Source organism: Marmota marmota, unplaced genomic scaffold, assembly GCF_001458135.2.
Source record: "Marmota marmota marmota unplaced genomic scaffold, marMar, whole genome shotgun sequence".
Lineage (NCBI taxonomy): Eukaryota > Metazoa > Chordata > Mammalia > Rodentia > Sciuridae > Marmota > Marmota marmota.
The window spans coordinates 17,606,444-17,621,468 of NW_026000026.1; the positions used below are offsets into that span (position 1 = coordinate 17,606,444).

General features: G+C 46.3%; 2 protein-coding genes across 2 annotated transcripts in view; one reads left to right on the forward strand and one right to left on the reverse strand.

The window, feature by feature from the left end:
• Positions 1 to 5,402, reverse strand: part of Lpin3 (lipin 3) — a 15,641-nt gene extending 10,239 nt beyond the window's left edge. Inside the window, exons 1-2 of the mRNA XM_048810541.1 lie at positions 5,253 to 5,402; positions 946 to 1,364 (exon numbers count right to left, since the gene is read on the reverse strand). Coding sequence (XP_048666498.1) covers positions 946 to 1,137 — 192 coding nt within the window. The 5' untranslated portion in view covers positions 1,138 to 1,364; positions 5,253 to 5,402. The remainder of the gene's footprint in view (positions 1 to 945; positions 1,365 to 5,252) is intronic.
• Positions 5,403 to 6,261: 859 nt separating this feature from the next.
• The window catches only part of Zhx3 (zinc fingers and homeoboxes 3), a 131,688-nt gene continuing 122,924 nt past the window's right edge, over positions 6,262 to 15,025 (forward strand). Inside the window, exon 1 of the mRNA XM_048810936.1 lies at positions 6,262 to 6,280. The gene's annotated coding sequence lies outside the window, so the exon portion shown is untranslated. The remainder of the gene's footprint in view (positions 6,281 to 15,025) is intronic.

Consider the following 15,025-nt stretch of genomic DNA (forward strand, 5'->3'; position numbering starts at 1 on the left):
ACCTTGGTATGCCTGGATGCTTGTTTATCACTTGGTTTTCCTGTTCCTCTCTCTCCCACACCCCACAAGAACAGGGATGCAGTGTCCCAGCCCCCAGGTTGTTGACTGCACAAACAAGGATGAGAATTACCACCCGCTGGGCCATCCTATGGTGTTTTGTGTAGATTATCTCACTAATGGCGACACAACAGACCTTTGCAGTAGCTCCTATCATTATCTCCACTTTATGGATGAGGAAACTGAGGCTTGGGGGTTTAAGTAATTTGCGAGGAAGCAGCCTCACAGCCAGTGAGTCTAGAAACCCCAAAACTCCATAACTCACCTTCTCAACCTCTGAGGTACACTGTCTCCCACAGGTTACACTTTCCTGTCACATTCTGGAAAGTTCATGGTTGCCCCATCAAGAAGGGGATTGGGTTCACCATACAGCTACTCACACATGGAACCCGGGTGCTAACACAACTTTCTATCCTGTTCTCCTGAGCCCTGTGTAGAATTTGGGTTTACAGGAACTAACCTCTAAGTATAGCCCTATACGTGGCCCTGAGAAAGCATTTTCAATTCCTATTTATTCTCCCAAGCCACCACTGGGCAGATAAGATCATGCACATCCATAGCAATGAGGGACTGGGCTGGGAGACAGAGATGACTTAGCAAGAACACAGATGAGTTCTTTGCAAGTTACAGCCAGGTCTCACAGCTGCAAAACCACGGTCGGCCTCACTGAGCTTCTTCCATGGGAAAATGGGAATAATCCCAGACCAAAACCCCCAGCCAACCCCAAAACCTTCCATGAAAACATCAAAAGGGAAATCCACGCAGAGGATGGGTCCTCACCTAAAGCAGGTCCAGGTCCTCTCCTGGGACGGTCATGGCTGCCCTGTCCTAAAACCACCCTCTACCCCCCACCCCACAGTGGCCACCTTGATGGCCTGGAGCACTCACCACCTTCTCCCGGGACCGCAGGACGCCCAGCTTGCCAAACCTCACATGGAAGGGTGAGCACCGGAAGGAGCCGTCGACCTGCTTCACCACCAGCACATCGATGCCGCCACTCAGTGTGGCGGGGTTCAGCCCCCGATACAGCTCCTTCATCGTCCCAAACACTGTCCCGGCCAGCTGCCCCACGTAGTTCATGGCTGGTGCTGGCAGAGAGGCAGTGCCGCGGACCAAGGTCCCTTCGTGGGGAGGCTTCTACAGCGGACCGCCCAGATGCCCACGCTCACTTGGTGTCCTGCCTCAGAGCAGGAGAACCTCTGCACAGAGGGACAGCTGGGAGATGGGAGCCGCTCCCTGGCTGGCCCACCAACCTGCTGTGGGATCCCTGGATGGCTGGCTCCTTTCTCAACTGCCGATCTCCACATCTGTTAAAAACAAGGGCACAGAGTAAGACAATACCTGGGTGCCGGTGCTTCTAAATGCCATGACTCACGATAATGACCATGGGCTCAATGGGCATGGCTCACTTCATCTTCACAACAACCCTGTGCGGCTGGCAGAGCGGGTGTTATTACTCCTGTTTACAGATGAGCCACAGGAAGATCAGAGAGGTGGAGTGACTTGTCCAGGGTCTCACACCTAGTAAGGAGAGGACCTGGGTTCGAGCCTCATCATAAACCGCCGGACTGATCCAGCTGTGAAAACCGAACAGGATGGGCAATGGGGGCAGCCTCATAATAAATCAGGCCCAGGGCCCTGCTGGGTGATGGCAGCCATTTTAAGGGAAGTGGGGAGGAGAGGGTCTCTGTTTATCTAAGAAATGGGTTCATCTGTCTTGCTGCCTCCTGGTCCTGGGAGTTGGAAGGGGCATTTTTTTTGGCCATTGTGGCTGTCTCGTTGGGGACCAGGGGTAGGAACACCTCAGGGACCTAAGACTTCTTAGCCTTGTTCCTGGGACCAGATACCCAAGGCAGGGTCTCCCCTGTAGCTGGGGACTTAAGGACACAAATCCCAAATTCCTTCGCACTTCCCGGGTGGGATGCCTGTTCATGGCCCACCCTGCAGTGCAGGCCCATGCCTGACCCCAGGGTCTCCAGACTGTAGTTCTCAGCCCCCAGCTGCAGACCAGGACTTGATCAGATAGGCCCTCAGACCCACATTCAGGCTCTGGGCCAAAGCTTGCTCCCTCCCCCAGCCAGACCGGTCCCTCCAGCTCTCCCACATCAGGCAGGGCTGGGTGAAGCAGCAGCAGAAGCGGAAGGCTGGAGGAATAGTGGAGAAAAGCCAGGGCTATAATGAGAGCCACCTCCAAGCTGGCATGGTGTCCACTCTAGCAGTGTCAGCTCAGTAGCCCTGCCTTGCTGGCCAGGCCAATGACCGCTGCCTGCATCTGGATGTCAGGACCCAGACTGTCCCACCTTCACAGCGCATCTGCCTCGCTTAGACCCGGTACCACAACCACACAAGACCACCCCTCGAAGAAGCTGGGTGATTTATCCTAGCTCTATTAAGCCCATGGGGCATAGATTTTTTTTTTTTTTTTTTAAATGTGTGTGTCTGCAATGACTCATATCCAGATCTCCTAACTCCATACCATGGGCTCCTTCCAGTCCTTGGTCCCAAAACTATACCACAGTTGTCTGGCGAGGGCAACCCAGCCCACAGCAACCTTTGCACAGTCTTGTGATGCCCTGAACTAAAAATGTGGTCCACAGACTGGCGGCATCATCGTCACCTGGGCACTTGTTTGGAATATAAAAACCCAGGCTCAGCTCATCTCTCCTAATTTTCCATTTACATTTTAATAAGATCCCCAGGCAGTGCCTGTACCCTTTAGTGTTGGAGAACTGGAACTATCTTAGTATGCACAGTCCACAGCCTACTCTTGGAAGAGTTTGAATGACAGGATCCCCCACAGACAGCATTTCTCAGGTAATGCTGCTGTCCTGCCTGTCCTGGGATGGCAGACCAAGCAGTGGATTCCTTCAGTATATGTCAGAACTTCACAAATACGAGGCCTGATTGGAACTGCTAAAACCAAAAATGGAATAAAATGAAACTCTTTGGATCCCTAACATGTCATTTTAAATTCAAAGACTATTTTATCTTCAAGGTACCTGCCAGGTGGGTAGGTGAGAAACTCCACTTTGGTCTCTTCCTAACACTAAATTCTGTGACTCTAGGTCTGGGGAGACAGATTGACAAGGACAGATATCTATCTGATGATGGCAGGGCTCTAGAGTAATGAGCCCAGGCAAAACAGAGGACTCAAAAGCTTCCAGAAATAAAGGAGTAAGCACGAGGGGCAGGGCAGGGGTGGGGGCAAAGGTCTGGCCAATGGAGGCCTATGCCTGAGCTATCTGCCCTTCAGAGGACAAAAGGGCTAGAGTAGGAAAGGAAGGTGGTAGCTCAGCTTTTTCTAGTAGTTTCTCAACTTCAGCAAGACTGCCATTTGGAGCCAGAGATTCTTTGTTGTGGGGAACTGTGCATCGAAGGATATTGTGCAGCACCCCTGATCTCTACCCATTAGATATTAGTATTATTTCCTCTTCTGCACTCCCCATTGTGACAACCAAATTCTCTCCTGACATTGTTAAATGTCTCCAGGGTGGGGGTGGGGGCAAAAATCGCACCAGATGAGAAGCACTGGTCTAGTAGAAAAGAGTATTTTCAGGCAAGTAACTTGCTGGCCTTAGTTTCCCTCCTCTGAAAAAAAAGCCTCAATTCAGACCCATCTGGGTTTGAATGTCAGGGGCATCTAGAATTTTCTCAACTCTGTTTTCCCCTGTCCCACCAGTGGATGTTCCCCACACCCGCCTGTTTGTTACTTTGGGGGCCTCCTGTGAGCCAAGCCCTGGGTTCCTCCTTTCTGCCTACACCCATCACTGAAGGTACTTTCTTTCCCCAGGACCCAGTTCTGCTTACTTGGTCTTCTCTAGACAAGGAGCTCTGCTTGGCTCCCCTATTTTATCCCCACCCTCAAACTAACATGTCTGAAATCAACCACTTCATCCTCATCCCCTGGAAGCCTGGTCACCTGAATGCCTTTCAGGACTCATTGATTGTCCTTTGATCCAAGCCCTCTGAATCCTATCCCCAGGATGTACGGTTCATCCAGCCCCTCCTTCCTTCTCCTGCTGTCCCAGGCCAAGGCTTTATTACCAGATGTCCTGATCATGGACATTATGGGTAAGGGGCCATACTGCCTGGGTTCTAATCTCCACTCTGGCACTCACTAGCTGTGGCTTTGGGCAAGACACTTCATTTTCTGAGTCTTAGTTTCAGCCTTTGAAATGGGGATAATATCAGGTGTGAGTAATTGATAGATAATTTGTGTAAAGCTCTGATGTGCAATAAATGCCCACATGTGTCACCTAGCAGAAGTAGCAGCATTTTTTTTTTTTTTTTTTTTTTGGCAACATGACAGTCCCACTTACCCAGGCTGATCCTGCAGGCATTGCAGTAGGTCAGCTTCTAATACACTAGTTGCAGTTGAGAGCTGATATATTAACTTGCCATTCAAATCCCCATTTTTGTAAAAGGAGCAGGTGCCCCCTCCCCAAAGGCCTCACCGGGTGCCTTAATCAAACCTCAGATCCCACTCTGGGAATGTCAACATGCCTTGCAGGGTAGCCAACAACACAGGGATGCCAACAACTCTACCATGGGGAAGCTAGGAAGAAGCTGCCCTTGGTCTCAGCTCTCAGCCCTCCATGTCTCCCAGATTTGGGTGTGGGAGGATGTGGTTCTCTATCTAGGACCACAGGCAGCAGCGCTTCTTTTTTTTTTTTTTTTTTTTTTTTTTTTTTTGGGTTGGTGTCTAGGATTGAATCCAGGGCCTTGTGCATGCAAGGCAAGCACTCTACCAACTGAGATATATCCCCAGCCCGCCAGTAGCACCTCTATTGCTCTAAAAGAGAGAAAGTGTCACCCTAGCTCCCTAGATTGCCTCCAGTCTCAAGGCAAGCTGGGTAAGAGTCAGACCGGGCTTTGCAACTTAAGATATTAGGTACCAGAGAGTATGGTGCCCTCTCCAAGGTCACGGTCAGTCTGGGCAAAGCTGGGCCAGCCTTCCTAGGAGGTTTTGGTATCTCCCCTCCAGATTCCATGTTCTCGTTATCTAAGGAGCTCGCAGCTCCTGAGCCAGGGAGAGGGAAGAAGTGAGGACAGACCCACCACCCCTACGCTCCCATCTCAGTGCTAGAAGTGGACTCAAGACCGCAAACATAAAGGAAGAAGATCAAGTGGCGGGGGAGAAGGACAGCGTGGGAGGGGAGAGGGACATATCTTTCCTGGCCCAGATTGGGCCCTACCTGGGAAGCTGCTCACTGGACCTGCTGGACCCGGAGCCGCCGCCTCTACCTGTGCACACAGGCTCAACAGGTAAGTGTCCTCGGTCGGCACTCACTCGGAGCTTCCGCCTCCTCCTGGACAGGAGAGCCCGGCTCCACCCCTTCCACCAACCAGGTGCGGCCGCGCCCACGCTCCACCCTATCCTGAAAAGACCCGGCCCCGCCCCGTCTCCACGCCCCAGGGAGCCCTTTCTCCTGTAGAGGCTGGGGCGGGGCCAGACTCCAGGATCCGCCCCACTCCCGCTCCACCGCCTGGCCCCGCCCCACGCCTTAGAGTTGCTAGATGGAGAGTCCCTGTGACCTGCCACTTGCTCAACCGCCAGGAGTGGCGGCAAAGCGGGAACTTTGGCACTTTGCTGACCTAGGTAATCCTGGCTTTTCTTCCAGCTCGTTCTGTGACCTGAGGCGAATTCTTTTCCCGGTGTGAGCCCGTTTTCTGCTTTGTCAAAGCGAAAAGTCACCTTGCAGGATTTTCGAGATTACAAGAAATGACTGTGAGATGCCTGGTTGGCCTGGTGCGCAAATTTCCTGTCCTGGGGCAGCTTTCCCTGAACCCCCTACACCTTCAGTTTAGACAGGACCCTACAGTCATATGCTTATATAGCCCACAGTTGCAATTTCGTATTGGCTTGAATGACTATTTGATTAATGTGAGGTGTTTTGTGTGTGTGTGTGTGTGTGTGTGTGTGTGTGTGTTGCTGGGGCCAGCGCTCTGTCACTGGTCTTCACCCTTAAATGTCTGCCTTTCTATTTAAATTTGAAATTCATGAGAGCACGACACGTTCATACTTACATCCCAACACTCAGTACAGTTCCTGATTTACAACAGGCAACTCCTAATCCTTCTTTCCATTCATTCCATACACCCGTTGAAGGACAGTAGGCTCAATACCGCCACTGACCAGCAGAGGGCAGACGGTGACCGACCTTCTCAGCAGCTGAGCTCCCTTTCCACTTGCAGGAGTCGCGGGGTGGACAGGTGAGTCCAGGTGAGTGCCCAGGTAGGCTCAGGACCAGAAGATCTGCCAGGTCTTGTGCCACCGGCGAGGCCTGGGCCAGGAAACGGCTTTTCCCTTGGCATCTGTGGTTCGTGAGCTTGTCTGGATCAAAGACCTCTAGGACAACCTGTGCATATGTATGACCCTTGCAAAGAAGATGCTCTGAAAAGTATCAGGGAAGGACTTTAAAGAGCAAGGGCACTGAGGAAAAGACTTAGAGGGGTGGGCCTGCAATGGCAAAAATCCAGGTGTAGACAAGTACTGGGCAGTGAGAAGTGGAGGGCTGCTGCCACTATTCTGTGACATAAGGTGACAGAACTTCTTATTTGAAAGTTGTTTTCATTTTATTGAGTATTAGTCCTGAACCCAGGGAGTGTCTGGCTGCTATCACAGAAGAGCCTTGTTGGGATAGAGCAACCTTAAGGTAGCCAGGGGGTCAGTGTCATGCCATAAACATGTCCCTGGCAGCAATATATATATATAGAATCATTATATATGACAGAAAAACCTTGATGCATCAGGAATTTCTCAAAGAAATCTGAGAAGGAAAGAGGGAGAGTTTATTGGTTGGGGCTACAGATGCTAATCTACCTTTGCTTGTTTGTTAATCTACCTTTTTTCAGGCTCTGTTTCATCTGCAAAATGGTATAAAAGTTACCATGCAAAATTTTACTGTGAGGATTTACAAGGTGAACTAAATCGATGATTTTCAATCTTGACTGCAGTTGGAATCACAAGTTGTGCCCTTGACAAAGAAGGATGCCCTGGCTACTGGGATTTTAAAAACTCCCATGGTGGTTGTATGTGTAGCCAAATATGACAATGAACTAAATAAAATGCTGAACATAGTACAGGACATAGTAGTCATTCAGTAATGTTTATCATGTTTAAAAGAAAATCTTTTAGAGACAGGGTTTCACTATGTTCCCAGTCTGGCCTGGAACTCCTGGGTTCAAGTGATCTTCCTACATTAGCCTCCCAAGTAGCTGGGACTACAGGCCACACCACCACTTTAGGGTTATTTCCCCTTTTCTTTTTCAGTACTGGGTATTGAACTCAGGGATGCTCTGCCACTGAACTATACCCCCAGCCCTTTTAAAATTTTATTTTGAGACAGGGTCTTGCTAAATTGTCCAGGTTGACCTTGAGCTTGCAATCCTTCTGTCTCAGCCTTCCCAGTAGCTGGGAGTACAGGCTGCCCCACCACACCTGTTTTCTCTCATTTTTAAAGATGGAGCACAAATTGTTTCCATTGTTCTTTGTTAAGGGAAAAAAAATTGATATAAAGGTTGTTGCAGAAATTGGATTTCCAACAGGCTTGTTTTCGGAACTGTGAATCATCTGGGATTTGGTAATTATGGAGGGAGGGTGAAGGGTGCAGAGAGGCAGCCTCTGGTAGTACGACTTGTCCTAACGCGCAGCTGAGCTGAAGGAGAGAGTGACTTGTCTTGCTCTAGTCTGCAGTTTATATCACCATCTCTGCACGTGTATCATGGGTGCTGCGTTTGTTCATTTCTGAGGTTAAGGGTGGAGAACATTTTCCCCTTCCCCTGAGTTCATGCACTAGGTTGGCCTGTACCACCAATGGTTGCTGGTTTCTTATTGATCCTAGAGCAGAGGTGGCAGGTCCTTTTTTATGGAATTTGGTGGCCTGTCCACTTGGTTCATTCACAGATCCAGCGATTATTTACTGTGCCCTGCTACTTTTTTTTCTGGATGACCCTGGCATGAGGTGAGTGGACCCTCTCACCCAGGCCTGCAGCTGTGATCATGTGTCATGAGCATTAAGACTGGCTGCCAGGAGTGCTCCTCAGCCCCTCCTGGTGGCCTCATTAAAGGTGGGAATAGATAATGGGAATGTGGGTTGGCTCTGTCTCCCTAGCATGCAGGCTAAGGGTTTGGGGGATATTCAACTAGTATTGGGCTAGGATTGCCAGATTTAGCAAATAAAAATAAAGAACACCAGTTAAATTTGAATTTCAGATACATGATAAATGTCTTTCAGTATAAGTATGTCCCATGCAATATCTGGGACATCTTGATATTAGCAAGTTGTGATTCATTATTCATCTGAAATTCAGATTTAACTGGGTATCCTTTATTTTTTACTTGTTAAAATGGGCAACCCTATGTCTAGTCAAAAGCCAACTCTCCAGCACATGGAACTTGCTGCTGGCAATAGCTTCTTGTCCAGTGTCACCACATTCTGTTTCTATCTGTCATTGGACAGCCCCAGAACTATACGTGGCTCCCAGCTGCTTCCACAGTGCAGCTGGGACTCTGTGACTGCTGTGCTGGGCCTTACCTCTTTCTGCCAGCTCAGCTGACCTGCTTGGACCCTTTCCCCCTTCTTCTCCTTGTCCATGTTTTCCCTACTTGGCATGTCTCCTGTCCACTCCCAGGAGAAATGACTAATGCTAACTGAGCACCTACTGGGTGCAGGCACATGCTGAATTCTTTAGCTGCCTTGTCTCATTGGATTCTCACCACAGAGGGGGATGGTAATTATCCCATTTACAATTGTAAAAACAGATCCTCTAAAAGAAGTGATTTATTTTATTTTATTTTATTTTTTGCAGTGCTGGGGATCAAACAGGCTTCACGAATGATAGGCAAGTGCTCTACCACTGAGCTGCTGTCCTAACCTTGATAATTCTTTAAGTGTGGTCCCTGGACCAACAGCAATAGGAGCACCTGGTTAGGAATATAAATTCTCAGGTCCCACTTTCTCGGAATCAGAAACTTTGGGGGTGTGGCCAGCAGTCTGTCTTCTTAGAAGTCGTCTCCATTCCTTCCCCATGTACCCTCAGGTGTTTCTGATGCTCACTGTAGTCTGAGAACTGCTGCTCTCAGAGATAAAGAGATAAAGTCTCTCACTGGAACAGAGGAATAGAGTGTGGCACAGACAACCAGGTAGGTGGTTTATGATTTTACTGATATCATGTCTGCGCCTGGGTCCCCTGTTCAAAAGAGTCTGGCCCTGGGCTTCTGGCCTGTTTGCTTTTGCTATACTAGTGAGGTCACTGAGGTCTTCTTCTCCCACAGTGACCTGCCCTCCAGCCAGGATCTCCTGGCTCTCTTCTTAGTCTCCTGCCCTCTAGCCAGGAGATATGCTTTTAGGGACCAGCCCTGATGTGATCAGGGATCTCCTAGCTGGAGGGCAGGAGTCCTCTGTTGCCATCCCCCATACCTGCCAAAGAAGCCTTTGGTGCTGGGAGAGAACTTATCCTGGTTAGATGTGATCAGGTATCTCCTGGCTGGAGGGCAGGAGACTTCTGTTGCCATCCCCCATACGTGCTCAAGAAGCCTTTGGTGCTGGGAGAAGACTAACTCATCCTGGTCAGATTGCCTGGCAGTATGGCTTGGGCTGGGCAGTTCCAGGCTCTGAAAGACTGTTCCCACCCTTCCCAGAAAGACATCAGATTGCTGAGTCTTTTTGGAACTTGTTTGTGATTTCTAGTCTAGAAAGGAATACTGAAAGATCATTAACCAGTATATAAAGTAGAGCTTTCTGTGTTCTAAAAATTCCTTTGGGACTTAACCATGTGCCCCATGGATTGACCCTCAGCAAGGGGACTTCCTATTATTGTTTACCTTCTTTCCATCACCCCCACATGTCTCTTTATGCTTCACAACTCAAAGAGGGTCTAGAAATGTTGTTTAGGGAAGATCTATTTATGCTGGGCTATGAGACCAGACCTGTATAAACAGGGTATGCATAGGAGAGGAATAAGCAGAATCCATAGGTAGAAGTGGTGAGTGAAGGCATGGTGCTGGAAAGAGAAAGTAAATGCAGAGATAGATCACCTTGAATGTGGGCACAACCTTGGCCATTGGGCAAAACCATGGACAAGAATAAACGCTTTGGGAGCAGAGTGTAAATTGCATGATTGAATGGTATCATATCCTTCACGCAGCATTGCATTTTCCAAAAGGCACAACTATCTTTCCAAAAATACTTCTAGGCGCCTTTAATTTTTTTTCCAAAGTCTTCTCTTAACTCTTACTTAAATCATTCTGAAATTCCTGCCCTATTAATGTCCTTTTCCAACCCAATGTTGCCAGATCTCATCTGTCAATGCTTTGTGCAATTTTAGCTGTTCTCCGGTGTCACTTTCATTAGCTTCATAAAATTCTACCTCTTTGGCAAGATTTGCAGTTTTATTTTACACTCTACTTGCATTATATAATTAGAGGTCAAAGCCATCTGAAAGCAGGATGCTATTAAAACCAAAGTCAATTCCTATAACTTTTCTGCTCAAGACCCTCCAGTGGCTCCCAAGCACCCCCCCACTCATAGCCCCCACTTCTCATCCTTCTCTCCCACTGTGCTCCCCTCTTTTGCTCTGCAGCCACGCTCACCTGCCTCCTCTATACTGGTGCTTCCTCTCTCCAGGATGCTCTTTCCCCAGATACCCTTGTGGCTGGCTCCTCACCAACCTTCCCATGAAGTCTACCCGGTGCTCCCAGCCACCTTGCCCTGCCCTCGTCCTTTCCAGCAGTACACAGCACCTCCTCACTTGCTGTCTTGACGATGTCTTGTGTGTGTGTCTTCCTCTCTCCACAAGAATGCAGGCCCATGAGGACCAGACGCTTGATCTGTCCTCACTGATCTATCCCAAGACCTGTGTCTGGCACATAATAAGTCTCCAGTAAAGATTAGGCATTGGATTGCCACATCTTGGATGACCTGTCCTCCACATTGAAATCTCTGTCCCTTGTTGCTGCCACCGGCCTCTTTCTCCAGGACTCTAGACCCTGTTCTAGGGGAATAGGATTTGTTGTCCCATGTTTGTCTGACTCAGAAGGGCCTTCCTAGGATGCCAGTGTTGTGGCCTTACCAAGTCACCAGCATTGTGTGCATGAAATACTAAATTCTAACTTTTTTTTTTTTTTTAAGGCAAGAGAGTTACAGAGGAAGGAGTAAGGATGAGAGAGACAATGAGAGAAGCAACAGTCAGAGAGGACGAGTGGGGAGAAAATACAGCCACAGTTTTTCCTGGGGTCCCCACCCTGTCAGCTTTCTAAGCCACTCAGAGCAGCAGCAAGCAGCAAGCCAGGGCTGTGCGCCACATATCCTGAGCCGCAAGCCACGTGGCAGAAGCAGGCCCGTTGAGTCATGGGACGCTCAGCAACACAGCTTTGTAGAGTTTGGTGTGTAGAGTATTTTTGTTTTTTACAGTCCAGCTGTCTGTGTAATGACTTCCTTCCCATGGCCTTGTTCACCGAGGTGTCCCTGAGTGACCAGCTGAGTCACCACATTCCATGCTGCTTAAGACACTGGCCCTAGCACCAAGGACCAGTTTCTTCATTAGGTGGGACCCTAGAAGGCTGCCGAAGCATGCTCAGGAAGACTGAAGGCAGTACCTGTACCCCTCCCCAAAAACATGATGTTAAAGAACAAGTAAAAATAGACAAGAAATTCCATCAGTTACATCACCAGGCAATGGCCACTGTCCTGTGCCACAGCCTGAAGAATTATCTGTCAGCAACCATGAAGTCAATACCAAGTTGAAATGAGGGAAGAACACCAGGAACCAAGGCCCATCCTGTCTTGTCTTTTTGCAGAATGAATTTGAGTTTCCAGAAAACCAAATGAAGAGACTGAGAACTCTCAGAATTCTCTCCCAGTTGGTGAGAATATCAATTTGCTTTGCTCCTGTGTAAAATAAGCAGATAGCTCTTAGTAAAATCCAGTATGCAGTAGGGTGCAGTGGTGCACACCTGTAATCCCAGCAGCTCTGGAGGCTGAGGCAGGAGGATCCTGAGTTCAAAGCTAGCCTCAGAAAAAGCGAGGTGCTAAGCAACTCAGTGAGACCCTGTCTCTAAATAAAATACAAAATAGGGCTGGGGATGTGGCTCAGTGGTCGAGTGCCCCTGAGTTCAATCCCTAGTACTCCCCCCCCAAAAAAAAAAAAAAAAAAAAAAAAAACCAAAATAACTAAGTATGCACAGGGTTCAGAGTGGGTGGTTGCACTCCTGGGTATATACCTGAGAAAGTTTGCCTAAGAAGACAAGCAGGAGGTCATTTATTATAGTGTTGTTTTGTGGCTAGGGGAACTGCAGGCTAAGGAAACCTAGGGAATGAGTTAGTAAAACATCGTGGATGTGTATTTTGGAATTCTTCATAGTAGTGTGAAGCCATGAATTAGATGTACTTACAACACAAGTATTAATTGGGGAAAATAGTAAGAGAGATTAACTAATTTTCCAGCTTTATTGACGTATAATTGATGTAAATAAACCACACATATTTTTCCTTTTTTAAAAATATTTTTAGTTGTAGTTGGACACAATGCCTTTATTTTATTAATTTAGTTTTATGTGGTGCTGAGGATTGAATCAGCACCTTGCACGTGCTAGGTGAGTGCTCTACCACTGAGCCACAGCCTAGCCCCAATATTTTTCCATATTTTTATTTTTTAGTTGTAGGTAGACACAATGCCTTTATTTTATTTTTATGTGTTGCTGAGGATTAAATCCAGTGGCCCACGCATGCTAAGCAAGCGCTCTACCTCTGCCACAACCCCAGCCCTATTTTTCCATATTTTTACTGGTGCATTACAATTGTACATAATAGTGGGATTTGTTGTTACATATTCATACATGCACATAATACAAGGATATAATTTGGCTAATATCATTCCTCAGTATTTTCCCTTTCCCTTCTTTCCTCCCACCCCTGGTTCCTTTTCCTCTCCACTGATCTCTCTCCAGTTTTCATTAGAGCCACACCATTTTTTTTTCCTTTTTCCTAACTTTCACATACGAGAGAAAACATACCACCATTCACCTTCAGAGTTTGGCTTTTTTCACTTAACATAATGTTTTCAATTTCTAACCATTTTCCTGACATAATTTTATTCATCTTTGTGACTGATTAAAACGCCATTGTATATGTATATATTCCACATTTTTTAAGGCTGGTTCCATAGTTTCATTCTTGTGAATTGTGCTGCTATAAATGTGGTAATTCACACATATTTAAAGTATACAACCTGAGTTTTGATATACATATGTACCTATGAAACTTGCACCATGATTAAGATAATGAATATACCTATCATCCCCCAAAGTATGAAGTACATCTATAGGTATTAAAATGGACAGATGTTTAACACCTGTTAAAAATTTTAGTGGCATGCATACCATAATCCCACATGTACACAAATAAATAATGTTGAGAAACCCTGAAAAAAATCTGGAAAAATACATATAAAACCTAATTATATTTATTATTGGGAATCTTTCTGAAACTGCCTGGTCCTATTGGTATGTGACTCCTGTCTATCTGGGCATGAGTTTTGCTAATGTCCCTTGTACCTCAGAACTTGCATGTGTCTATTGTCCTGTGTGCCTGACTATATTGTCCTCTGTCTTCGAAATAGAGAGCTATATCCATAACTTCCTTGAGCTCATCCACCTCCAAAATCAATTTCTCCCTTTATCTTTCTAACTAAGAGATATTTCAGCATGGGGTGGTTTTCTGCAAATGGATACAAAATGGTAATTCCCCAACTTGTTATTATGAGACATTTTATTACCACTCTTCTTGTGTTCATAAGTAAAGGAGTGGTGGAAGATTGTGGGGACAGGAACATGTTTAATTTTGTCTGGTCATAAAGTATGTGTTCTTTCATGTCCGGCTTCTTTGGCTTCACAATTTTATTTTTCTTTTTTGTGGTGCTGGGAATTGAACCCAGGGCCTTGTGCATGTGAGACAAGCACTCTACCAATGAGATCTATCCCCAGCCCTGGCTTCACAATCGTTATAAGATTCTTCCATGTTGTTGTGTGCAGCTGAAATTCATTCATTTATGTTGGTGTACATAGCTTTCCCTTGACTGAATATACCACAAGTTATTCATCCTTTTGCTGAGCCTTTGGGTTATTTCTAAGCTGGGGCTATTATAAATAGTGCTGTTACGAACATTCTTGTATATGTTTATATAAGTGTATGTGGCCATGCATTTCTCATGAGTATATATTTCAGAGTAGAATTTCTGGATTATGAGGTATGCCTATGCTTAACAATACAAAATATGACAAACTGTTTTCCAAAATTATTACACAAGTAATAATTTATTACACACTCCTCTCAGCTATGCTTAAGAGCTTTCTTTATACATTCACCAACAGTTCTCACCAATAGATGATACTGTCAGGATTGGAACTTCTAGCCATCTGATGGGTCTGTAGTAGTTGCTCGCTGTAATTCACTTCCTGACTAATGAGGCTAAGCTATTTATAGTTGTGGCTGTTTGGACTTGTGTGTGTGTCAAGAGCTTCTTCTTGCCCATTTTTCTATTGGTCCATCTTTTAATTATTATATGCAGATTATTTATAGTATTTTAAAAATATATTCTGGATGTAAACCTTTTGATAGTTATTTGTATGGCAAATATTTCTCCTCTGTGGTTTGCCTCTTCACTGTCTTAATGATGGCTCCTAATGAACAGAACTGTTAATTGTGAAAATGTCCATTTTACAAAACTTTCTTATGGTTAGGGCTTTTTCTGTCTTCAGGAAACATTCCCTACTTGGAGATCATGAAGATATTATTCTATGTTATCTTCTAAAGTTTTATTGCTTACTTTTCAGGTTTAAGTCCACCAGAAATTGGTTTTGTTGTTCATTGAATCAATGAAGTTAAATTGATACAGGAAATCCTTTCTTCACATTTATTCAATAAATATTGAGTATCTTTTTGTGTCAGGCTGTGTATATATATATATA